The sequence below is a fragment of the Podarcis liolepis genome (assembly GCF_965112155.1).
Source record: "Podarcis liolepis genome assembly, chromosome: 5".
In the NCBI taxonomy this organism is placed as follows: Eukaryota; Metazoa; Chordata; class Lepidosauria; order Squamata; family Lacertidae; genus Podarcis; species Podarcis liolepis.
Window position 1 is genome coordinate 63901605 of NC_139556.1, and position 25920 is coordinate 63927524.

The following is a 25920-nucleotide window of genomic DNA, read 5'->3' on the forward strand; positions in this document are numbered from 1 at the left end:
TACATACGCTTCAGGTTACATACGCTTCAGGTTACATACGCTTCAGGTTACAGACTCCACCTCAGGTTAAGAACTTTGCTTCTGGATAAGAACAGAAATCGTGCTCTGGCGGCACAGCAGCAGCAGGAGGCCCCATTAGCTAAAGTGGTCTTCAGGTTAAGAATGGACCTCTGGAACAAATTAAGTTCTTAACCTTGAGGTACCACTGTATTAAAAAGGGAAAAAATGTTTGACCAACAAGACATGAAATAGTGGCTCCCATCTACTGGGGGGGGGGGACCTATGTACCAAGCACATATGTGATGAGTGCTAGCATTATTAGGCGCTTTATAAACAACAAATTATGTTCCTGGAGGAGCAAAGAAGAACATTATTGGTATTTTGTCTTGTGTATCCACAAGACTTGTGAGTGCATGACTATACACAGTCCAGGGACAAAAATGTGTTGTCTTAAAAACTTTTGTCAGTGTTGCATGTGGAGAGGTGAAGTTGACATTTGAAGACAAGTAAACGCAAGCAGAATAAACAGGCTACATTGGCTCACTCTCTGGGATGTGAGAAAGGATTATGATACAATTTACCCTAAATTCTGCATCACTGAAAGGTGCTCCCATTCTTCAGCTAATCTTAGTTTTGCCTGGATCTCATTCACACTTTGCCCCAAGGAGGTATTTCCCCTCAATTTGGACAATGGATGGGGAACTTGAGGCCAGGGGATTGGTTGTGGCCCTCTATACCTTTCAATCTGGACTTTCCCCAGCCACACCCCTTCTCCCTAGATGACACTGCCTCCACACCCTTTTAGAGTTGTAGAATGGAAGTCCGAAATCTGGACTCTTGTGTAGGGGAAAAAATACTTTTAAAAGCTATACTGCAGAAAAGCATCTGTCTTAAACACTGAACTAGCAGTGGTTCAGTTCTTTAAAACATTCTCCCTCTAATCCTCATCCCAGAGAGAATTTAAACATAGTTTTTATCGCTAAATTCAAAATGCACCTCTCTCTGTTCTCTGCATGCTGGCATCTCACAGCACCCGTGTCTCTCTCTGTGATGTAAGCAGCCCTATTTACACATTTACATAGGCAGGTGCTCAGATTTCAGGCCTCTTGTTAAATCAGGAGGCTTATAGCTCCAGATGCAGTCACCACCACACCCAGTGGAAAAACACCAGTTCTGTCCCCATACAAAACAACAACAACCCACAACAAACATAGCATTATATGTGCATTAAACATATAACCAGGGCTGTTTTCAGCCAGAAGTCGCTGGAATTCTCAGGTGGGCACCATTGCCATTATAAGGGAAGAAGAAAGGCATTCATTGTGAGTTCTGGCACCTCTTTGTCTATAAAAATAGCACTGCATATAACACAGCCCTCCATTGCACACTCCTTGAGTGTTTCTGCCTAGCTGCAATGTGTCCTCGAACTCTGATAATGCTTCTTCCCTGCTTGGATGATAGAGAGGAGTGTGCAAGTAAATTCATGTATATATTGCTCCACCAACTTTTCCTTCCGGCCTCTCCAACCAATGCATCCGGCCCCTGAATGGTTTGTCTAGCAGGGAACGCAGCTCATTAACTGAAAAGAGTTCCCCCATCCCTGCCACGCTTTTCTCAAATTGATGCCATTCCTTTCTCAAACTCATGCAGTGTCTCCCCGTCTGTGGAATACTCTCCCCAAGGAAGTTCACCTGGTGCCTTCATTACGCTCCTTTAGGCACCAGGTCTGAAGCTGAAATCAAAACTTCTACCAGGTTTTGAAAGAAGCTTTAAAAGGCAAGAGGATCCCTACCATCTTTAAAATGTGCTGAACTGCAAGGATTGGGGCAAAAAAAGGGAAATGCTGTAATGGGATGCATTCAATGTAGTGCTAAACTAGAAACATACTTGTTTTGCTGTTGAAATATTTTGCAACGGTAGGATGCTGTTGTGCAAGAGAATGCATAAGCAAGATGCTGGTAACTTTGCAGTAAAAAATAGCATCACTTCCAAATACGTGCTTCAATATTACAGCTATTCAGCCATACAACTTTAGTGTGTTTTGGGTGTAAGAAGTGACTTAAAATAAAATCATCAATGTCTAATCAGCTGATACCCAGATGTTGCTCTCTCTGTTTAGATGGATGTGCAAGTAAATTCGTGTATATATTGCTCCACCAACTTTTCCTTCTGGCCTCTCCAACCAACGCATCCGGCCCCTGAAAGGTTTGTCTAGCAGGGAATGCAGCTCATGGACTGAAAAGGGTTCCCCCATCCCTGCCAGACTTTTCTCAAACTCATGCAGTCTCCCCGTCTGTGGAATACTCTCCCCAGGGAAGTTCACCTGGTGCCTTCATTATGCACCTTTAGGCGCCAGGCAAAAACGTTCCTTTTTAACCAGGCCTTTGCCTGATTGACATCTTATACCCTTTTAAAACGTGGCTCTTTCTTGTGGAGGGGTGTTATTGGGTTGTTGTTTTTGTTTTGGTTACATATACTGTGGTTTTTATGCTGATCTTTTCGGGTATAGGGTAGTGTGGGTGTGTATGTATATGTATATATATATATATATATATATATATATGTGTGTGTGTGTGTGTGTGTGTGTGTGTGTGTGTGTGTGTGTTAATGGCTCTGCTCAACCATCGCTTTAAGTTCACATCATAAGGATCACGAGGCACTGAAGGAACTAGTCAGAAATCCCTGGACTGGATCCCACACAAGTCCTTACCTGCAGGCTGGGGTCATGATCTGTGATGGAGGACGGGAGGGGCCTCTCAAGTCAAAGACTGACAATATCTTATGCAATATCAAGGGGCAGGGGGGAAACTCGTGGTTTATCATCAAGCGTTCCTCCAGTTTCGGTTTTCTTTTCTGATTTCTGTGTCCGTGATGATTTCCTTTCCATGAAACGGGCTTCTCCCCGAGCGCAGCTCAGAGCAGGCAGCGCCAGCCCTCGACTGGAAGACGTTGAGTTTCCTTTCGTTTTCTCTCGCTCTTCTGGACGGGGAATTCCTCCTCCTGCTTTCTTCAGCCCCACAGCCTCACAGCCCCATCTCCGCTCAGTCAAAGCAGAAAGGTAAGTCAAGGGACAGGTCGGTCTCCTCCGCAAGGAAAAGGCGCTCCGGGGGAACCGCGCTTCCCGTCTGCGCTAGACTCCCTCTCGCAAAAGAGCGACAGACTCCGGAGGGACCCCCCTTTTGCAACAGGTGGGGACTCAGATTAAATGCAGAAGAAGACCAGGGTAAATTAACCCGGGCTGGTGTTAGTCGCAAGGGACACCTAAAGCTGCGTCGAAGTGGAAAGAGGAAATCGCAACACAATTATTTCCACAGCCTGATCTAAAGCTAAGGATTCCATGACAGGGTTTCTCATTTTTGGAAACGGAATCATTCTAGATAAACGTTAGGTAATGCTTAATTTTGCTTGTTTAAAAACCACATGATATCCAAGGTCTTTAAAACATAGTTTTGTGCTGTTTGCAGTATGTCTGCTCCAGGTACTTCAGCTGAAATTTTGGAGTGGTTCAGAGCCCATAAAATGGAGATTTCTGCTGCAATTAGAGATTTGTTTCCTTTTCTCTATGGCCTACGAGACAAGAATATAATCTCTGAAGAAAATTTTCAGGTGACTATTTTATCTAACTGATGCAATTATTTTCTGGTTAAATTCCTACTTTGTTAATTCATTGTAAATTTGCTGTTTTTTAATTGATTATAATTTAGTAATGATTTCTTTCTATTGTTGAGAGTGAATTTCTGTTTAATTATTATTTGTTGATAATTTGAGAGTGCTGTGTTTTATTCTAATTGATTATCACATTTTCCTTTATTTGATATAATATATTTATTTTAAGTCACATTTTTATTATGACTTCTTTGTTTTGCACTGGATTGTTATGTGTGTCCTTGTATATTTTGTTGCTTCTTCATATTGTAAACTGTCTTGTGTAAAGCAGTATAGAAAGATGGTATACAAATTAAAAGTGAAATGAAATGGAATAGCAGCAGCCTGGATAGCTAAGTTGGTTAGAACATGGTGCTAATAACACCGAGACTGCAGGTTTGATCCCTGCACAGGACAGCTGCATATTCATCCATTGCAGAGGGTTGGACTCAATCATTCTCAGGGTCCTTTCCAATTGCGCCATTCTATAATAATAGTAATAATTTATTATTTATACCCCGCCTATCTAGCTGGGTTTCCCCAGCCACTCCCAAAAACACAGTACAGAATTTAACTTCCCTAAACAGGGCTGCTTTCAGATGTCTTCTAAAAGTTGAATAGTTGTTTATTTCCTTGACATCTGATGGGAGGGCAGGCACAGGGCAGGCACTGCTACCGAGAAGGCCCTCTGCCTGGTTCCCTGTAATCTCACTTCTTGCAGTGAGGAAACTGCCAGAAGGCCCTTGGTGCTGATTCTACGATTCCATCCATGTTGTGGCTTGTTTCTGAAAAAGTGGCCTTGAGTCTTTCTCTGCCATTGGTAAAAGGCATAGGATAGGATGTTAGTGTTCAGAGACATGTAAGCTGCGCAAGGCATTTGAACTTGGCAAAGGAGGATAAAATTACATTGACAATTTCTGCTTCCTTTGATTGTGCTGGGATGATTATCCAAATAATCTGCTGTTAGATCTGGTGGGAAATGGGAAAGTTACTCTGTATTTTCAGTCTAAAAGATGTTTTGAAGGCAGAGATTTAAAAACCCTGTATTGTTTCTTTCTAGAATTTGCTAGATTGGGTAACTGCAAATCCAGATGATATTCAAAGAGTGGTGTACAATGTCCTTGAGAGCATTCAGGGCAATCTGTCAGCAATAGAGGAAATCTTCTGCAGCAGTAACCTGGCAGCATATCAAGACTTACGGCCACTATATGAAAGCCTAGGAAATGGTAAATCATCCTGTATTGGGGACTAAACCTACCAGTTGAGCCTTAAAGATATATAGCCAAAAAGAAACAAATTCATTTGGATTTGAGGAATGGTATAGTCCGTGTTTGAGCCACAAAGCCCTGTTCAAGTCTGTTCCCAGCCAAGCATTTACTGTACTTTGTTTCAGTCCTCTGCCTGCCACCTCAAATGACATACTTGTGCATTAATTTATGTATTGAAAATTATTGATAGGCTGGTGTTTATTTTGAAATATAACAATGTGGTTTACAAAATAAAATCAGTTTGCCAGAATAACGATAAAACATAAACCAGCATATTCAAAGTTCAGTAAAGCTGGTTCTAAGGATCATTGCCCAGGAATGCCTATGCAAATAGGTAAGTTTTCACCAGCCGGCAGAGCGGCTGCATTCCCCTGTAATGTGGGGGCCACAGTAGAGAAGGCCCTTCTCTAGGCCCCCATGAGATGCACATGTTCTGGATGCAGCACGACTAATAGGTCCTCTCTTGAGTTGCTGTAAGACACATCATGATTAGGAAGCTTCCAGAGATGACAGCGAGCAGGTTGCCTTAAGACTGCTGTCATTTGTTGGCAGCCCAAAATATGGGAACTGTAACCTTTGACATCCATTTCTTCATTTCATCTTGCAAAAGGGACGCAAGAGCAAAGTCTGGATTTCCAGGGCACGACACTGCCCGTAACCTGTGGAACAGCACAAGGCATTTTACATACGGATATATTTGCAACAGGTAATCATTTGGAAGAGTAAATGTATAATTACATCTGTTTAAGGAATGTGATACCAACAGCAAATTTAAAAAATGGTGTTTGCATATATGTGTGGTGTTGGGAGGAGAATGCATCGATGTGGGTGGTCTGTGAGTATTTTTTATTTTCTGGGAATACTTCGAATACTAATATCCTATAAAGCTCTTTAATTATATTCCACTGTATCCTGTGAACCTGGGCAAGCCTAAAATAATTCCATCAGTACCACAATGGTGCAATCAGTGCTTTTGAAATCTTTCCCTATTTATTAATGCATGATTAAATAATTTTATTTAGCTTAAATGTTTTGTTTTTGGAACAGAACAGTGCCATGTTGATTCTCTTTATCATTAATGCATTAATCTACATTTATACATGGCAGTTATCACAACCCATAAATCTGAATGAAAAGTAATTGGCGATTGCTCCCATTTTTTCAAAAAATATAGAAACAATTTATCGTGACCGTGTACAAGAGGGACAGGGTGGAAAGCAGGTGGCAGGGAGTCTAGCTGAGGTGATGGGCTGGTTCATTCTGAGGGGCCCTGAAGTTTGGCATTAGCCGTGATCAGCTTGAAGTTTATTTTCACCTTCCACACCACCATCTCTGCTTCTTTCTCTCTTCAGTGATGTCTGCTGAATGGGATAGGTCAGGCATAGGCAACCTCGGTGTGCCAGATGTTTTGGGACTACATTTCCCATCATCCCTGACCACCAGTCCTATTTACTAGGGATCATGGGAGTGGTAGTACTAAAATATCTGGCAGGCTGAGGTTGCCTATGCCTGGTATAGGCGCATAACATTAATGAGCCTGTTCTCTTTGTCAAAGGAGTTTCAAGAAAAAGTATTGAGGGTTCCAATGGAGAGTGGTTCACACCATCACAATTTGAGATTGAAGGAGGACGTAAACAATGGAAATCGTGGAGGAGAAGTATCCAATGTGGGAAGACTTCATTAGACACATTAATAAAGGTATGTAGTTCACTTGTAACAGCCATAATTTTAATGCCTCATTTTCTTACTTGCAGCTCCAAAGGAATTTCAGAAGATACCATTAAGGCTTTACAGATAAAAATCCACATATTTTATTCTTAAAATGAGTATTTATTTTTAAGCTGCCTTGAGTCCCCTAGGGGAAAAGGTGGGAGATAAATAGATAGATTTATAATGATAGCTTCAAATTCTATATAACTGGAGTTACCTTCATAACATCCTCACGCAATAAAGAGGGAGGAGAATAAAACAAGAGGAACAGACAGAGCTCGGGTGCTTCATCAAAAACCCCAAAGTGTACTTTCCCTGACTATCTGTTATCCCAAACCCACCCTTGCTGACGGGAGGCGTGCAAGGTAGCTTCCTTGTACCTGACAGTGAGGTCAGAGGAAAATGAATTGCCATTTGTTCCAATTCAACCCCAAGCAGCAGGTTTTCCCTGGGGAAAGCGGTGGGACAAATAAGTGTGGATGAGCCCTTAGTAATAGAGTGGTACCTTTAAAAAAAAAATTATTAACCGGCCAATCAAATCAAATTAAATCACATCACATAAATTCCGAATTACAAAGCCGAATTTTAAATTTTTGTTGGGGGGACCCATATTTCAAGATCCGAAGGGGGATTCTGATCATCTTCTTGCTACTGCGTTAATGTCCAAATCAATCCAAATCAGTCCAAACAGAGTTCATAATTCTATTCAGTCTTATCTTGCTGTTTCCACATCACATCTTGTTCATATATTTTCTCTTTTTCTTTATGATCTCTTCTGATAGTCTCCTTAAGCCGATAAACACCAATAATAATCCTGTGTGAATTTTTCCGTTCTTCCAATCCTCAAATCGAGATGGTTTCCATATATCATCACCTTCATAAATAACATCGCTCTTTCCATAATTAATCTCGCAAAACTGTCGCTCTTAAGTCCCTCTGAGGAGTTTCACCCACAATATAAAAACAGCTCTATTTCTTTATTTCTCCTCCCAGACTCAAGTCCTCCGACAGAACTTCCCAATATAGTGACGGCATTTTTAACTGCATCATTCCAAAGCTCTTATACATTCCACGCTCTTCTTAAAACATGCTTTGGTTCGAAAGTTTATCTCCACACAGCCTTAAATCCACAGCTTAAGTCCTTAAAATGACATTTCTGACTCGTGAGGGGAGGGGATTCTTATTTAATCACATAAGGAAAGAAAGGAAAGTTCCCCCCCTCCCCCATCAGTCATTTGCCATACCGTGTCTTGGCGTATCTTCTCATGATTTAATCTTGTCTTGTTTTATCAGAGATCTCTTCTGTTAGCAGTCTTTACTCCCCCTCCTTCCTTGAAATATGTGCATTCCTTCATCCAAATTGTTTCTTTTGAAGTTCTTGCAGCTAGTGGCACGAATCAGGGACGGCGTCCAGGAGCACCGGAATCCCACAGGAGGGCTTTGTGCCTAGTGCCCCCATCCCCACAAATTCGGGGGTGGTATAGGGCACAGCAGGCAAGGCAGTCCCCCCCACCATACTGGGGGGGGGTAGGGAGGCTAATTACTCCCATCATAGCCTCCAAATTACCTCGTGTGGGTCGGAGAGATGTTATTGTCAGTCATCTTCCAATGCGCCCCCTAGTGGCCCCCAGTAATAGAGTGGTACCTTGGGTTACATACGCTTCAGGTTACATATGCTTCAGGTTACAGACTCCGCTAACCCAGAAATAGTACCTCGGGTTAAGAACTTTGCTTCAGGATGGGAACAGAAATCGTGCAGCAGTGGCACGGTGGCAGCAGGATGCCCCATTAGCTGAAGTGGTGCTTCAGATTAAGAACAGTTTCGGGTTAAGTATGGACCTCCGGAACGAATTAAGTACTTAACCCGAGGTACCACTGTACTGAGTCAATTAACATCTGCAGTGGGCTAAGAAACCACTGTTTTTCTTCAGGTTCAAATGAACGTAATTCAGTAGTTTCACATCGGAACCAACTTTTACATATCATTGTTCATGCATGGCAACTTTAAGGTTAGCATCAGAATGTCCCAGCGGAATGAAATATTCTGCTACTCTATTTTAAACATATATCTGTAAGAAGGCGTCTAATTTCTTATGAGTTCACTTCCTAAATTCAGGTGATGTTTTGTGATTCTGATTGTGCCTCACAGTAAACCTAATAATTGTGATGTTTATTTCAGAGCGGACAGCTACCTAAGCCACCACAAAATTCCAACAGGACAACAACGATGGTAAACATTTCCTTAACAGTTTTACTAGATTTAAACTAGCATATGCACAGTTTATTTATTCACTTATGTATTTAGATATTTCCTATCTTCCCCTCACCCAAAATGGTTGTACCACAGTTTACATCTAAATAAGGCAATACAAAACATAATATATAACAAAGAAAAACAAAAACGAGAGAGAGGAAGCTTCATGTGTGAGTGAGATTTGCAATTCAATAGGCATTGTGGTGGAAGGCTCTTTGTCCAGCTTGCTTGCCCCACAAAATGATGGTGGCACACATGAAGGACAAAATCTAGTGCCAATGATGACAACGATGGCGCAATCCCTTAGCCAATGATTTTTTTTACAAAACTCTTACAGTATTGAAACAAGACACGAGAATGCAATCTTAGACAAAGGCAGGGATCCTGCTCACAGTTTCTTTGAAATTCCCACTACAACTGCTCACACTGCCAAGGTAGTAAGCTATGCTTTAAGCTAAGTAATGGGGTACCTTTCTGGCCATTTTTATCCGGCCTCTCCATGTGGGCCAACTTTGGCAGGTAGATGAGACAATCCACATGGCGCCATTATGTCACAACATGATTGGCAGGCGGGGTGTCTCATCCCACTGCCAAAGCCCCTTGAATTGAGTTCCCAAGTGCTCAAAAACCAGCTGACAGTTGTGTGCTTGGCAACCAAGCTTAGCTACTAGTGTAGCTAGCCAGAGGCATGGGCGATGGTGGTCTGTGCCAGGTAGTGGCGGCGGGGGGTATCTGTAGGGTGGCACATGGGTCTGTAGGGCAGCACGGTGTCTTGGGATTCTGGGAGGCAGGGGAGCCTGTGGGTGACAAGGTAATTCCTAGGTGTTTTGAGTGGAGCCACTTCCCTTCCCTGAAATTGGCGGCTACCCTAAAAAACGCTGAACAACTCTGGTCTGCCCCAAGCCCTGGTGGGAGTTGCTACATTGCTGAGTGCAAGCAATGTTGCCAGTCCTGTGCTGAGAATGGGCATCTAGTGAAAGAAGCAGAGAAAGAAGCCTGTATTTTGCAGACATTGGAAGTAAATGGGGCTGCCCCACCTATATGGTATATGCGGCTTTTCTATATATTTCCAAATGACACTCAGCATTCTGTAATTGATGTTCATGTTTAGCCCTGACTGAGCTGATTTGGGGAGGTTTTGATCCTTTAGGGTTGTTCCCTAAATATTGTTTGCACTGCTTCAAATCCCAGGTTTTCCTAAACATGGTGATGACTTCCTCTTGTTTCCCAGTGTCCATGTTTTGGCACTCACTACCTGAGTTCGCTCTCCCCTAGGAGATATGGGAGCCATCAAGGTCAACTCTATGGTAGCAGTCCAAATAAGGTTGGGGGAAAGTTGGATCAAGAAAATGCAGAATTCCCTGATAAAATAAGCTCAGTTTCACATATGCAACTTATAAAAGGAATAAAACAAAAACAGGTGAAAGAGGAATTATCTTTATTCAGAAGCTGAAAAGTCAGTCATGGCCAGTGAGTAATTTTACAAGGGCACCTTATCTAAATACCCTCTCTGCTTATTATAAAGATAAAGGGACCCCTGACCATTAGGTCCAGTCATGACCAACTCTGGGGTTGTGCGCTCATCTCGCTTTATTGGCCGAGGAAGCCGGCGTTTGTCCGCAGACAGCTTCCGGGTCATGTGGCCAGCATGACTAAGCCACTTCTGGTGAACCAGAGCAGCACATGGAAACGCCGTTTACCTTCCCGCTGGAGCAGTACCTACTTATCTACTTGCACTTTGACTTGCACTTTTGAACTGCTAGGTTGGCAGAAGCTGGGACCGAGCAACAGGAGCTCCCCCCGTCACAGGGATTTGAACTGCCGACCTTCTGATTGGCAAGTCCTAGGCTCCGTGGTTTAACCCACAGCGCCACCCGTGTCCACTGCTTATTATAGGGCCCAGTAAATGTTACCTGTGTTGGCTTCCTGCCAAAAATGTTGGGGGAAGGTTTGATCAAGAAAATGAAGAATGTCCTGATAAAATAAGCTCAGCTTCACATATGAATAAAATATAAACATATGACTAAAATAAAATAAATAAATAAAACGGGGGCAGAACCTGAAAAGTCAGTCATGGCCATTTATTAGTGTTACCAGTGGTAGTCTAATCAACAGTGAGTCAACAGTGAGTAATTTTACAAGGGAACCTTATATGAACACTCTCTCTGCTTACCTTTTAGGGTCCAATAAATGTTACTTGTGTTGGCTTCCTGCTCTTCAGATTGTCACATAAGTACTAAACCAAGAAAATAGGAAGATGCTGAGTATATATATCATGTAATAAACTGAATATATTTAAAGAAAACTACCAAAGGTTATTTGTTGCATCAAAAATAACATTTTTTTTAAAAAAAATCCTATTTTCCACACCATTGTTTATTTTGATAATGATGATGTGTCTGCCAGCTGAATATCCTTTTAAACCACAATTCGGGGCTTTTGCCCTCACAAGGTGGTGTACAAGGAACACCACATATTAAAACTCTGATAAATTTATTTTTTACAGTCACTGTTTTTTCCTCTTTAGTCTGAACATGATGGTGTATGTATTGTGTGTAAGAAAGAAGATTCACTGATATGCTGCAGTTCATGCCCCACATGCTTTCATGAAGATTGCCATATTCCGAAAATATCTGCTGAGAAAAGGTAGTTTCTCCACCTCAATTTCTGTATTAAGCTGATCTATGAAATAACAACATCAATATCTTACAACTAAAGCATCTGCTTCATTTGCTAAGTAGTGCAAAGTCACACAACATGAATTGTAGCCCAGGACTCAGGCTAAAACTGCATCTATTTGAAGCCCAACAATAACTTGTTAAGCTCTAGGCATCTCAACTGTGGACATCTGAATTAATGTTGGCAGTAGTGTGGTTTGCATTTCACACCATTTTTCATATTATTCTCATGTGGAGTTAAGGTGCAAGTCTGTATAAGGAAAGCCACACAGATTAAAACATCTTGTAACAGGTTAATGAATATTAGCTAAGATAAACAAAACTATAACAGTAGTTTTCAGTAATATGTTATAGCCAACTGCGTAGCATTACTTTCTTTTATAGAACACCTAGTTCCCATTGGTGCTTAATAAGAATGATTATTATGACTAACCAGGGCTGGCCCTCCCATGAGGCAAGGTGAGGCAACTCCCAAGGGGCCAACTGCCTTTGTGCCCCCCCAATAAAAGATGAGGGAGCTGGGCACCCCAAACGTTGATGGGCATTGCCATTCAGATGGTGTGGGTGCACTGAATCATGTGTTTGATTATGCGGACCGGGGCTTGCCTCCTCCCCCCCCCCCATATTTTATTCAATTTGGCCTACAGCAGGATCCACAGGGGCAGCTGATCTGGCTTTAAAGGAATGAAGGCTGGTTATTATTGTCCCCTTCGCAGCCTACCCTGTACCACCTCCACAGCAGTCAGTGAATAGGAGATGCTGCTATTCTCCTCCCAAACCTAGGGAGGAAATGGCAGGGTCTGCCCTTTGGGGTCTGCTGGGGTCTGCACCCACCTGTCATGAGTCAGAGTGAGCCCCTTTCCCCCTGCCCCATGACAGCGTTTGATTTCGGCTTCAACCAACAGGTAAGACTGATTTCCTTTGATTCCTATCAGGTATTCTATTTCAAGCATCAGGTACGGTTGATTTGATTCCCTCCTAGTTCCCAATGTAGATATTCACTCACCCCTCAGGTGCCAAGGTGTATTGGACTGGTCCTGTGACTAAGGCCTTTTCTTCTTATTGGTTCTGATGCTTATTCAGCCAAGGATCTGTTATCCTATGTCTTTTTGTCTGAAAGCATTGTCTGTTTAAGAATGACCTGGTTGTATGGCAAACTTGCAGAATTAATCATAAAACATTATAATCAACAGCTACCAGTGTGGCAGTATTAAATGCAAATTGCATTCATTGGTATTATCACACTTTGTTCTGCTTTCCAGAAATAGGTGGAAATGCACCTTTTGCCAATGCCCCAAACCAGCAAGCGAACGTCACCGTGAAGAGCACCTGGTTCTGAAATGGAAGATGCGTGGCAAGAAAATTGTGGTGAGCTACATCAACCTTTTTCTATTTCAGTTAAATGACGGGAAACATAGCAAAAATCGGGCTGTGACATTAATTGCTTAAAAATCTGGGATGATCAAAACCTTGTTTCCCATTCATTAAGCCTTAGAGGAAACTGCTATCAAATATATATAACTCAAGGTGTTAACACTAGCATAAAAGCCCTAAGTGGCTTAGGAACCAAACATCTAAAAGACCGTCTGTCAGGGTTTATAGGTTCAGAGTCAATCCAAGTCCCCCAACAGGTAAACCCAACAGAGACTCCATCTCCTCAGAGTATTGCGGAAGGATGATGTCAATCAACATTTGATGATCTCCTTCTACCTGCCAACAATAGAAAGTGTCCTTTCATACTGCATCATGGTGTGGTACGCTGGTTTGACATCAACTGATAGGAAGTGCCTACAGAGGGTGGTGAATACAGCATAAGATATTATGGGCTGTCCTGTGAATCCGCTGGATGAAATAGTGGAAGAATGTTGCCTCAGGAGAGTGAGGAAAATTCTCAGGGATGATTTACACCCTGGCCAGCACTTTCTTGATCTCCTGCCCTCAGGCAGAAGATATAGAAGCATGATTGGTAGCAACAACAGGGTAAAGAACAGCTTCTATCCGTGGGCTGTTAGGCTGCTGAATGAAAAGATAACAACAAGGCAACTGACTTTCAGGTTTGGTGGGTGTGCATCAGTAAACGAGGGGAATTAAGACTAAGAGAGCTGAGTGGGGGGTGCTTGTATAATCTCACTGTATACAAGTTGTACAAGTGACAATAAAGTATTTCAATGGTGCTACCACCCCCTTCTTACAGAGGATGCCTGTGGCTCACTGAGATTCCAAAAAGTGACAGCTAAATCACCACTTTCTACTGCCTGAAGCCCCCAGCAAAATGAAACACTTACACCAGAGGTTTTCAACCTTTTTGGGTCCATGGCTCCCTTGACCAACTATACTCTTTCTGTGGCACCCCTGTGGGGCTCAGGAGCCCAGTTAGGTCACCCCTTGCCTGCAGAGCCAGCAGCATCTCATCCTTTTTCAAACACCCTCCCTTCTGGAGGGGTCTTTCAGTCTCCTCTCCCTTCTCCTTGGGAGTCCTCCGGGCAGCCACTGCTGCCACTCCTGATCTCTGAGCTGCCCCCCGCCTCAAAGAGAGGTGCCTCCTCACACTGCCCCAGAGGGGCCTGGGAAGCCCCCCCCCCCGCAGGCAGCCCCAAAGGCACCATTTGCCTGAGGAGCTTGCAGCCAGGGCTGCTGCAACAAACAGCTGCACAAGCCTTTGGGAGGCAGAGACACAAGAGGGCATCAGAGGAAGGGAGGGAAGGCAAGAGGGACAGAGGCCAGTGTTGCCCAGCACATTGACTGAAAACCACTGGCTTACACAAAAGCCAGATGTGACTAAAGAGATCTGAGGCACTGGGTTTTGACCAAGGCAAGGCTCCAAATCAACACAGAAAAGTACATAATATTTATTTAAGATTACTAAATAGCAGCAATACGGACCAACATCGCTAGCTTTGCTTATCAAAGTTATTGTTACTGCTCTATTAAAAAACAAATATGATGGGCTTGCTAGAAAAGAGGGTCTTGGAAATCTTGGTTTTAGCACCATCCTGAAATAGTTGGTCATGTGCTCTTTCAGTGTTGATATTACAGTGGTACCTCGGATTAAGTACTTAATTCGTTCCAGAGGTCTGTTCTTAACCTGAAACTGTTCTTAACCTGAAGCACCACTTTAGCTAATGGGGCCTCCCTCTGCTGCTGCGCCGCCAGAGCACAATTTCTGTTCTCATCCTGAAGCAATGTTCTTAACCTGAGGTAATATTTCTGGGTTAGCGGAGTCTGTAACCTGAAGCGTATGTAACCTGAAGCGTATGTAACCCGAGGTACCACTGTATTGCTTTTACCAAAGTTCTAAAGAAAAACATGCATCAGAATAAAATAAAATTCAAATTTTATGTTAAATTTTGTTTTGTACATATGCACATTTAATCACTAAGCAAGTAAAGCCTGAACTAAGCAAGTAAAGCCTGATGATTAATTACAATTTCTTAATTGATAACTAAAGTCTCATTACCAAGGAAACATTATATTGGTTGTGATATATATTAAGGACACTTCTTTGAATACAAATTTCATTGAAATTTCTGGGAGTTGTTTCCAAGTAAATATAACACATGCATATTTATTGGCATGGGATCCTTATTTTATCTGAGTCCCCTTAAAAATCTGTTCCTTTTGTTTTATAGAAATGCGAGTTCCTGCTTTTGAGGATCTGGTGTCAGCCTAAAAGTTTTCTTTTTGTTGACAATCTAGCTACAGTAAGTCTTGTTGACTACAATATTTGGGACATTGATGCAGAAATGGTTCTTTAAAATGTTACAAGTGCTTGAGTTGAAATTGCAGGAAATTCTACAAATATTCTTTCCTGATGTGCTGATTTAACAGATACAAAATTGTAATTCCGTCATAAAGAGACCCATGCGGCTCAAGTGCATAGCAGAGAAGTTGCATAAAGAAAAGTACAACACAGTGGGAGATTTCGTAAGAGATATGCGCCTGATGTTCAAAAATTTCCAGAAGTTTTATAAGGTGAGCTCCAGTCTCTCTTTCCCCTACAGTTCCTTTCCAGTACATTTTAAAGATGCAGGAGTGAGTAGAGGAAGTAAAGTTATATTTCCATTCTAATTGAAATAAAAAACAAAATAATCAGGGTGGGGAAAAGCGAAAGGTGATTTAGTCCATTTTCCATTTCTTCCTCCCTCACACATACTCACAACCTCTCTCACAATGATCACAGTGTCTCATAGTCAGCAATCCAGTAAGTTTCCAAGCACAATTCAAAGTGTTGGTGCTGACCTTTAAAGCCCTAAACGGCCTCAGTCCTGTATACCTGAAAGAGCGTTTCCACTCCCATCGTTTAGCCTGGACACTGAGATCCAGCGCCAAGGGCCTTCTGGCAGTTCCCTCATTGTGAGAAGTGAGGTTACAGGGAACCAGAAAGAGGGCCTTCTCGGTAGTGGCACCCGCCCTGTGGAACACCCTCCCTTCAGATGTGAAGGAAATAAGCGGCTATCTTCTCTTTAAAAGACATCTGAAGGCAGCCCTGTTTAGGGAAGTTTCTAATATTTAACACTGCATTGTTTTTAACACTCGATTGGGAGCCATTCAGAGTGGCTGGGGAAACTCAGGCAGATGGGCGGGGTATAAATTAATTATTATTATTATTATCCTCATGCATTTCCCAATAATCCCACCTGGCAGTGGCGGAGCAAGCTGATCGGGCGCCCAGGGTGGCGCAAGCTGGAGCAGGACACTCCTCAGAGCCTCTGAGGAGTCTGCCTGCCTCCTCTCACTCAGCCGCCCTACAGCTGAGAGGGAGGCAGCGGGCGGACTGTTTGGGCAGGGCCTGCGGGCGCTCAAGCCACTGCGTCACTCCCAGGAGAGATGAGTGGCTTGGGCATGCTGCAGGCCCCACAGTGAGTGCCGCCCGGCATTTTGTCACCCCCCAGTGGTGACACTCGGGGCGGCCTGCCCCCACCGCACTCCCATTCCTCCACCACTGCCACCTGGAACCCCTTTTGTCTTTAAAAGCTTGGTGGATGTCTGTGGTTATTACAGTAAAGGTAACTCGTAACTTGTGTGCATTAAGCTTTATGTACTTGATAACAAATAATACAAAGAAATTAATAGGAGGTGGGCATCTGGGGGGAGATACTTTGGTACAGTGGCGTAGCGTGGGTTGTCAGCACCCGGGGCAAGGCAAGTAATTTGCGCCCCCTAACCCGTGGATTTTAGCACTCGAGTGCGAGCGTGCGCCCCCCAGATGTTGCGCCCGGGTCCCCCTGCACCCCCCCACGCTACGCCACTGGGGCTGGGGGCGAGCGAAGGAGCCAAGGACCCCCCCCAAAGGCTCAGCAGGAATTTATTAAATATATTATTTGCGGAGCCCCCGCGGGCCGAAGCAGCCAAAGCCCCCTCCCCTCGGGCGCCTCCCCGCCCCCTCCTCTCCTTGGGCTGTAGGTGGAGCTCCAGATCCGGGCTTGGCGAGCGCCTCTCCTCCTCCCGGCCGGTCCGGGGGCTTCCAGCTGTGCTCCGTCCTCGCCCCCCCCCCCCCGCGGCTGAGACTTGTGCTGAGAGCCAGAGCCAGCGGCGCCCCCTTCCGCTGGGAGACCCTCGCCCGCCCGCCGGCTTCCTCTCGGAGGATTTTGGGGAGCGCAGGGCGTGGCGAGGCCCCTCGGAGCTCTCCTCCCTCCCAGTCGGCAGAAGCAGCCGCCACCTGTGGCTGGGCCGAGGGGATGGCGGCGGGGTGTGGAGGCTGCCCGTGCCCGGCCAGCTGTCGGTGGCGCTACGCCACTGGATGTATGGAAAGAAATCAGTGTCTACATGTATTCACAATCTTCATGTGTTGTTGTTTTTTAATCACTATATGGTGTTTCTCCCTTGCTCCCCTCTAGTTAGTTATTTATCCTCCCAAGCACTTCAAGTTGGCATGCATGGTTCTCCCACGCACACAGCCTGCCCTTGAAGTAGGTTAGGTTTAGCGACTGAGGCTCTGTGTACCATACATGTAAAGCAACATGGCTTCCTCCCCCAAAGCATCCTGGGGACACAGAGCGACCCCCTCACAGAGCGATCCTTCCCAGAACCCGGCGATTTATATCCCTGTACACGTCTGGCGTCAGGCATGCAACTATCTTTTAACATTTATTTTTTTTAAGCACTCGCACTCGCACCCATGCACTTGCTGTCTCTCACACACAAAATTCCTCTCTCCCTCTTTTCACATTCTCTTTGCCAGTTTCAACACACATGCTCTATGTGTGTGTGTCTGTGAGAGAGAGCGAGAGCATGCATGTGCATTGATTATGCTTTCATTTCACAACATACAGACACACATATTTGTAGTGTCCCATCTCATTTCTCTCTCTCTCTCTCTCTCTCTCTCTCTCTCTCACACACACGCACACGCACACGCACACACCTGCCCTGCTTCAAGCACACACTTCCTCTCTCACACTCACACACTTGTGCTGCCCCCCCCCCGTGGCTCCTTTTCCGCCTGCCTCTTTCTCACCCCCCAACCCCATCCCTGCTCCAAGCCCCCAACTTTGCTGACTCAGCCTATGTCAGCCTTGCGCTGCTGCTGCCTCTCCTGCGCGCTCCCTCGCCACCCTGTTTCCACAAGGCACCCCCTTGGCATGTAAACAACATGCTTCGCAACGGCGGCGCCTCGCTCACACACACTTCCCACTGCCTCGCCCGCTGCCCAGCCTCTCGCTCTCCTTTTTCCGCCTGCGCTGCTTTGCAAAAGCAGGAGAGGCCACTCCAGCAGCACAAACCATCCCTGCTTCTGCTTACACACACAGCGTCGGTGCTGCTGCAGCGGCTGTTCCTCCTGCGAGCAGGGAGTGGAGCGCAGCCGCAGCGGCGGCGGGGGGCGCGCACGCGCTAGGGCGCAAGGCTGGCGGTGGCGGCGGGGAGCCCGGCAGAGGAAGGAACTTGTCCCTTCCCTCTGGACTCGCCCCCCCCCAGATGTTGCGCCCGGTGCCGCCGGCACCCCTGGCACCCCCCACGTTACGCCACTGCTTTGGTAATCCCACCTGCCATTGAACACAATGTGTTTTGACTATACACGATTTTGGCTTTACGCTCTATCCTCAGAATGTAACCCTGGTGTAAACTGAGAGTCATCTGTATAAATAACTGAGAATCTACTATTTCATTGCACTGGTGCATAAGTTGCCAACAAGAACCTGAATTGTCTAGTAGAGCAGGGCAACAGAAATATTTAAATACATAGCTTCCCTTGTTTTAAGTGTTTTGAAGCAAAATGGTAAAATTTAAACAAATAAAGCAACAAGCTCCACACATATCAAAGTGAACATTTTAAATTTTTTTCCTAGGGCAGTGACATGGTGGAATATGGAAGAGAACTGCAAGCTGAATTTGAAAACAGATTTCGGGAAGTGTTTTCTATTCCGTAACAAATTTCTTAAATTCATCGGTTTTCAGACATGTGAGCCAGTTTCTCAGCTAACCAACTTTCCATGCATTATGTAAAAATTGGATTTCTGTATAAGTAATACTTCATGCCAAATTTTAAAAATGGTGCTTTATATATGTATAACTTAATTTTTATTACTCAGGAGGATACATAATGCTACCTGCATTCTTTAGGATTTAGAAATTGAACTGCCATGGGGATTTTAGGTGGGTTTGCAGGAAGTACAGGAAAAATGTATTCTATGTATTCAAATTATTTGGCTAAAGTGTCAGATTTATAACATGGCCATAGCAATGGTTTCTTCCATTTCCTTAGCTTAATCCAGCGCTTTTTTCCCTTAAAAAATGTTTAGGGGTACTCTCATTTTCCTACTCTTATTGAAACACTGCCCCTGAATGAGGCCAAACTTAGATTCACAAAATGTTTAGGGGTATGGATACCCCTGTGTCCCCCCAGAAAAAATGCACTGGCTTAATCTCACCCTCTCCCCACAACCACCAGCTGTGGACAAGGTGAGAAAAGCAGGTCCAGAGGTTCCAGCTGTTGCAAAACATTGCAGCTAGTGCTAGATTGTTGAGGGAAATAGATTATCTCCCCCAATAACTGCAGTGCTCAAAAGTCTGCAGTGGCTGTCCATATGCTAGCAGGCCAGGATCAATATTCTTATAATGCAGGCATCCCCCTCACACGTGACCTTGTATATGTGTGGTGCTGGGATATAATATAAATGGAATCGTGCCAGGAAAGGATGGGAGAGAGCTGGAGAGTCCTCGTGGCTCACCAGGAGACTCTCTCCGAAGCCTGAAGAGGACATAAGTGAAGGCGGAGGAAGTCCCAAAGAGCGTTAAGATGTGGAGCTTTGTTTAGGCTACCTAACAGATTGAGGTTGAATCCTGACAAGACAGAAGTACTGTTCTTGGGGGACAGAAGGCGGGCAGGTGTGGAGGATTCCCTGGTCCTGAATGGGGTAACTGTGCCCCTGAAGGACCAGGTGCGCAGCCTGGGAGTCATTTTGGACTCACAGCTGTCCATGGAGGCACAGGTCAAATCTGTGTCCAGGGCAGCTGTTTACCAGCTCCATCTGGTACGTAGGCTGAGACCCTATCTGCCTGCGGACTGTCTCGCCAGAGTGGTACATGCTCTGGTTATCTCCCGCTTGGACTACTGCAATGCACTCTACGTGGGGCTACCTTTGAAGGTGACTCGGAAACTACAACTAATCCAGAATGCGGCAGCTAGACTGGTGACTGGGAGCGGCCGCCGAGACCATATAACACCGGTCTTGAAAGACCTGCATTGGCTCCCAGTACGTTTCCGAGCACAATTCAAAGTGTTGGTGCTGACCTTTAAAGCCCTAAACGGCCTCGGTCCAGTATACCTGAAGGAGCGCCTCCACCCCCATCATTCTGCCCGGACGCTGAGGTCCAGCGCCGAGGGCCTTCTGGCGGTTCCCTCATTGCGAGAAGCAAAGCTACAGGGAACCAGGCAGAGGGCCTTCTCGGTAGTGGCGCCCGCCCTGTGGAATGCCCTTCCAGCAGATGTCAAGGCGATAAACAACTACCTGACATTCAGGAGACATCTTAAGGCAGCCCTGTTCAGGGAAGTTTTTAACGTGTGATATTTTATTGTATTTTTGGTTTTTATGGAAGCCGCCCAGAGTGGCTGGGGAGGCCCAGCCAGATGGGCGGGGTATAAATAATAAATTATTATTATTATTATTATTATAACAGCAGCTGCCTCCAGCCTCCAACCTATCCTCCAGTCTCCAGCCAGTCCCAACTCTAGCTGAAGAGAGAGTTGGGGAGAGAGAGAGATGTAGGAATAATGGAGGACGACAGGAGGTTGGATGCAGGTGAGCTGTGCAGAAGCACGCTGGCAAGCATGCTTCAAGACAAGCTGCCGGCTAGCTCTGTAGAGGCTCCTTTTATTAGCACAATATGTAAAACCAGTCAGATACATATTGGACTGTGACCTTTACACATCTTCCAATCCGAAGATCGAGGGGTGGTACAATGTTATTTTGGCACCTGTTCCCACCACGTCATTTCCCCCTTGAACAATGTATGACGAAGGAGACAAAGGTCACAGACAGGGCACGGCAGACCACTAAGAGAGCAAAGGTTAGATAGAGGGTATGATGTTCAGACAGCTGTGGCTCTGTCTGCGGGCGGAAGTGTGTTCCACACCCGGCGATCATGAGAGAGAGAGCGCAGGAGAGCAGGGGGAAATAGACTCAACAACTTTCGGCTCAACAATTTTGGGTTTTCCTTAAAAAAACCTCAACAACCTTAGGGGTGTCCGGATTTTTACTACTTGAAATATGGCAACCCTAATTACACGAGGACCCAGAACATAACCTCCACATAAGTGGGGTGAAACCTAAAATTTACAAGGCCCTTAACAATTTGGGTTCAGGATTCCTCAAGGATCACCTAATCCCTTATATCTCTGCCTGATCAGTGTGGTCTTCAGGAGTCACTGTTAACCGCATGGCTCAGATGCATGGCTTGGATTCGCTAGGTCATGTGCATTTTGTATTCTGGGTCCAATTTTATGGAACTCCCTTTCAGTTGAGGTCAGACAACCTCCCCTCTCTTGAACTTCCAGCACATACTGCATTTCTATATAAAAAAATTTCTAGTGGGTGTATCAATGTCTGTGAAACTAAGTAAGAGAGTTAGTGATAGAGGGAAGGCAGAAGTTAAGGGAACAGCTACCAGAAAGTGATTCAGTACAGAAAGTATAGAGAAAACAGGAGGGTCAGAGACTTAGGAGTTAAAACTTGCTTAAATAAAGGTTTTTTGTTTTGTTTTATAGTACCCCTGCCTGATCCTAAGTGATAATTAACACCACCAGTGGGCATTTTAACTGAAGTTTCAATTATAATTTCAATTGATTTTTATTTTTTGTACTGCATCTTTGTAAACCACTTAGAGACTATTGTAGTTAAGCATATGTAAATTCTTGAAATAAATAAATAAATTTATGCTATCTGGACAAACTATTTTAGATGCATCTAATATCAATATGCAAGGACACCTATTGATTGGTGCCTCAGAAATATGAAAAGGTTAAAAGTGATATTTCATGTCTCTTGCACTAATTGATAATTACTATTTTCCCCCTTTCATTTACTGTATATAATGCCCCTAGGAGTCCTACAGTGGGGGGGGGGGTATAAATAAAATATTTAAAAATGAATTATGCATGTCTACAATTCAAAGTAACAATGATAATAACAGACATTTTACAATAAGTGAACTAACAAATTCACAAGCTACGAATTCCAAAGTACTTTCATGAAATGGAAATGGAATTGCTTCCAATTTAGGTGCCTTAAATCTGTAGCTACTACTGAATTCTTGAAAGCATCCTCCCCGCAGAAATTAATTGTAGGATAAACGCTAGCACTGTGCAACTGATCATTCTGAATACCAAATAATGAACTGATTTGATTTGTTCCAGACCTGAATTTGGTAGACAAAGCTATGTGCAAACTGAATCACATAAATATGGAGCAATCTGTTGTGATCCAGATCTCAGAATGGTCTCCAAAGTGTTGCAATATTAATTACACCACCATATAAGGAAAATACAAGGGACAGGTGACAGGGAATAGAGAGCTGTACTTTGTTCACTGAGAACTCTACTTTCCAATCCAAGGCTAGAATCTCACCCAACACTCTTCAAACACAAGGCTGGGGAGTGGGTTGCGGTGGTGGTGTAATTATGAACATGGTGGTACACAATCCAGGGACAAAAATGTATGATGTCAAAAACTTTGATTGGTGTTGCATGAGGGAAGGTGAAGTTGGTTTTTGAAGACAAGTAAATGCAAGCAGAATAAACATGGTCATATTCTTATTCTTATTCTTATCATTTATTAAATTTATGCCACTCTTCATTCAACAATTGCAGGGCAGCTTACAGCATAAAAACACAAAATGCATAGCATATGACATCACCACACTTTAACATGCTTTGAAAAATACCTACCACCAACGTTACCACTTTTTAGATGCCCTGACAGTGAGGGAAAAGACAGGTGAAATATTGTGAGGCTTTGCTAACATATTTAAGCGCTCTTGTGAATCCACTCCCAGACCATGTCTTGCACTGCAGAATACTTCGTTTCTTTCTGGTGCAATGTTTTATTGGCACTGGCATGCAGGATTCCAGGCTGCCTAGTACATACACGTCAATTCTGCAATTCTATTATGGTTAATTCTGCATGTTTCTCCCTTCTGTTCTAATGAGCAGGTAGGAGATGGATCACTGGATGAGAGAATGTAAATACCTATTGTCTGCCTTGTAACCTGGATTTTTTTTACATCTTACAATAGAATCATAGAATTGTAGAGTTGGGAAGGGACCCCAAGGGTCAACTAGTTCAGGCCCCTGAATCCTGCCCACAGCTGTCCGACCATGGATGGGCTTGAACCACCAATCTTCTGGCTAACAGGCAGACAGCTGGGAATAATGTGTTCACAATTACCAGATTCTGTCAGTATGCCAGTTGCGTCCAGTGGTCCTTTACCTTGCTGCAGTTTCCCATTAGCAAAAGTCCTCTGAAATGATAAAGGAGAGTAAAAATAAGCTGAAACTAGGGATGGTATTCAATGCTAGTCCTACTCTGAGTAGAGCCAAGGGCATGACTAACTTGTGTTCATTCATTTCAATGAGTCTATTCTGGGTAGGTCTGATGTTACTATTATTCTTCCACTGCTGTGGACAAATATCCTTACATCCAACTTTATCAAAGTAAATTTCCATTGAAAAACAAATGATCAGCAGCAGGATGTGTAAATGTTAGGCATTTGCTGGAGAAAAGTATATCAGCAACTGGAGGCATATATGCGTGTAGGATGGTCAGATTAAAAAAACAAACAGATGTGGTTTGATATGCCATAACATGCACAAGCTCAGATAATGATATGCATCACTTCAAAAAGTTGAGATGAAACAAGCAAGCTTTCTACACAAAAACACACCTGAGTGGAAGAGTCCTTCCCTGTAATGAGGAAAAGGTGAAAGGGAGAGAGAGAGAGAGAGAGAGATTACAGTTTACCGTAATCACTGTTTTGCAAAACTGCAAAGGGGTGGAACGAAACTAGCAGACTTTCTATACAAACATCTCTTGCAGGAAGTGTCATCAGGAAACAGACAAAGCTCAAGGAACAGAAGGAATGCTTTTCAGCTTTCACTACTGCTTTTCATATGGGTGACTAGAGAATGCAATGAGGACTAGAGAATGCAATTGTTGGTCAGCCAGTGATATTGTACCATAGCTGTCAACTTACAGATTTGAAAATAAGGGACCAGCAGCCTCAAAAATAAGGGATCAGCAGCCAAAATAAGGGATTTTCCGGGCACAGGTATGTTCAGCTTCTGAGCCCCTCCGAGCCAAAGGCAGAAAGCCCAGCCAGCAGCCAAACGAAGCCTCATCAATAAGGGACAGCAGCGGGACATGGCGCTGGGATAAGGGACTCTCCCACCAAATAAGGGACGCTTGACAGCTATGTATTGTACGTGCCTTTATGCATGCAAGATGCAGTCATGAATGTGCTGGCTTTCTGTTATGATGCGGATCGGCTGTTCTAAGGTCTGGAAAGAAAATATTATATATGCACAACAGCTTTTTTCAGAATAGCAAGAATATTAAAGCCATTCTGCTACCTCTTTATAGTTATCCAATAATATAGTCAGGAAATACAGAAAAGGTCGTTAAAATAAAGAAGCTAGTTTTGCACATCCTAACAGGCTCATGCAAAAAATTAACTAGTGAAGCTTTTTCAGGCATTAACCTAAATGGTAGGAGTAGCTTCACTTCACTTGCTTAATTTCTTTTCAGCCACAGAAGTAGGGACCCCCCAAAAGGCATCAGCATTAGAACACACTACAATCCTCCCAACTTCAGATACCGAATACATGTGTGAGTGCAAGTAATTGAAAATCTGGGAAATAGGGTGTGGGGAAGTCTTCTCAGCTTTCTCACTGGCTGAAGAATGTGTCAATACAGCAATGAATCCATTAACATGCTAGTACCCTGACTGTGAGGGACGCGGGTGGCACTGTGTGTTAAACCACAGAGCCCAGGGCTTGCCGATCAGAAGGTCGGTGGTTCAAATCCCCGCGTTGGGGTGAGCTCCTGTTGCCCAGTCCCTGCTCCTGCCAACCTAGCAGTTCGAAAGCACACAGTGCAAGTAGATAAATAGGTACCGCTCTGACGGGAAGGTAAATGGTGTTTCCGTGCGCTGCTCTGGTTCACCAGAAGCGCCTTAGTCATGATGGCCACATGACCCAGATGTGCTGGGCCCAGGGGTAACCCGAGTAACCTGGTCCAGGTCCAGTCCCGAATCCAAGGGTTCTGCAAGGAGTCAGTCCGACAGGGCCAAGGCAGGACATGAGGCAGGAAACCAGGCAAGGTCAGGCACAGGATCACAGGCAGGTTCTGGCAAACAGCAATGTTGCTCTCACAACCTGGGGTGGGATCCAGCAGCTTTTATCTCTGTCAGGGTAACGGCCAGTCCTGATTCCCCCAGTGACTCCGCTCCCTATCTCGCCCAAAGGCAAGCACTCCTCCTGCGAGTACTCAGGTCTCTCCTTCTCTCAGACCCCAGTCTCTGCAGCTTGGGAGATGTTGGTGGGTTACTAGACCCAGAGGCCACCTCAGCCTCTCCTGACCCAACTGGTAGTGGAGCAGCTGTAAGTGATTGCCCAGCTGAAGGCAACAAGGTAATAATCCCTGCATCTGGAGCCAAGGCAGACTCAGGCCCCGGACTCGGCCCAGCTGGTGCTTGTTGCAGGGGAACCTGTGCAGACTGGGGCTCTCCAGAATCAGGCCCCAGACTAGGTTCAGCTGCTGCCTGAGGCAAAGGATCCGTTGCGGACTGAGACTCCTCTGGCTCCGAGTCTGACCCCGAGTCCCAGGCCATCACACCAGAAGTTGTACGCCAGCTCCCTTGGCCAGTAAAGCGA

At 44.5% G+C, this 25920-nt stretch overlaps 1 protein-coding gene across 1 annotated transcript; it reads left to right on the plus strand.

Annotated features, from left to right (window-relative positions):
* Positions 1 to 2633: 2633 nt before the first annotated feature.
* Positions 2634 to 19821, plus strand: LOC310707997 (nuclear body protein SP140-like protein). Its single transcript, XM_083505659.1, has 11 exons — positions 2634 to 3058; positions 3465 to 3606; positions 4706 to 4871; positions 5524 to 5619; positions 6469 to 6611; positions 8803 to 8853; positions 11405 to 11523; positions 12818 to 12923; positions 15185 to 15256; positions 15384 to 15527; positions 18842 to 19821. Exons 1-11 carry the CDS (start codon positions 2736 to 2738, stop codon positions 18920 to 18922), a joined length of 1443 nt encoding a protein of 480 aa, XP_083361785.1. The 5' UTR covers positions 2634 to 2735; the 3' UTR covers positions 18923 to 19821.
* The last annotated feature ends 6099 nt before the right edge of the window (positions 19822 to 25920 follow it).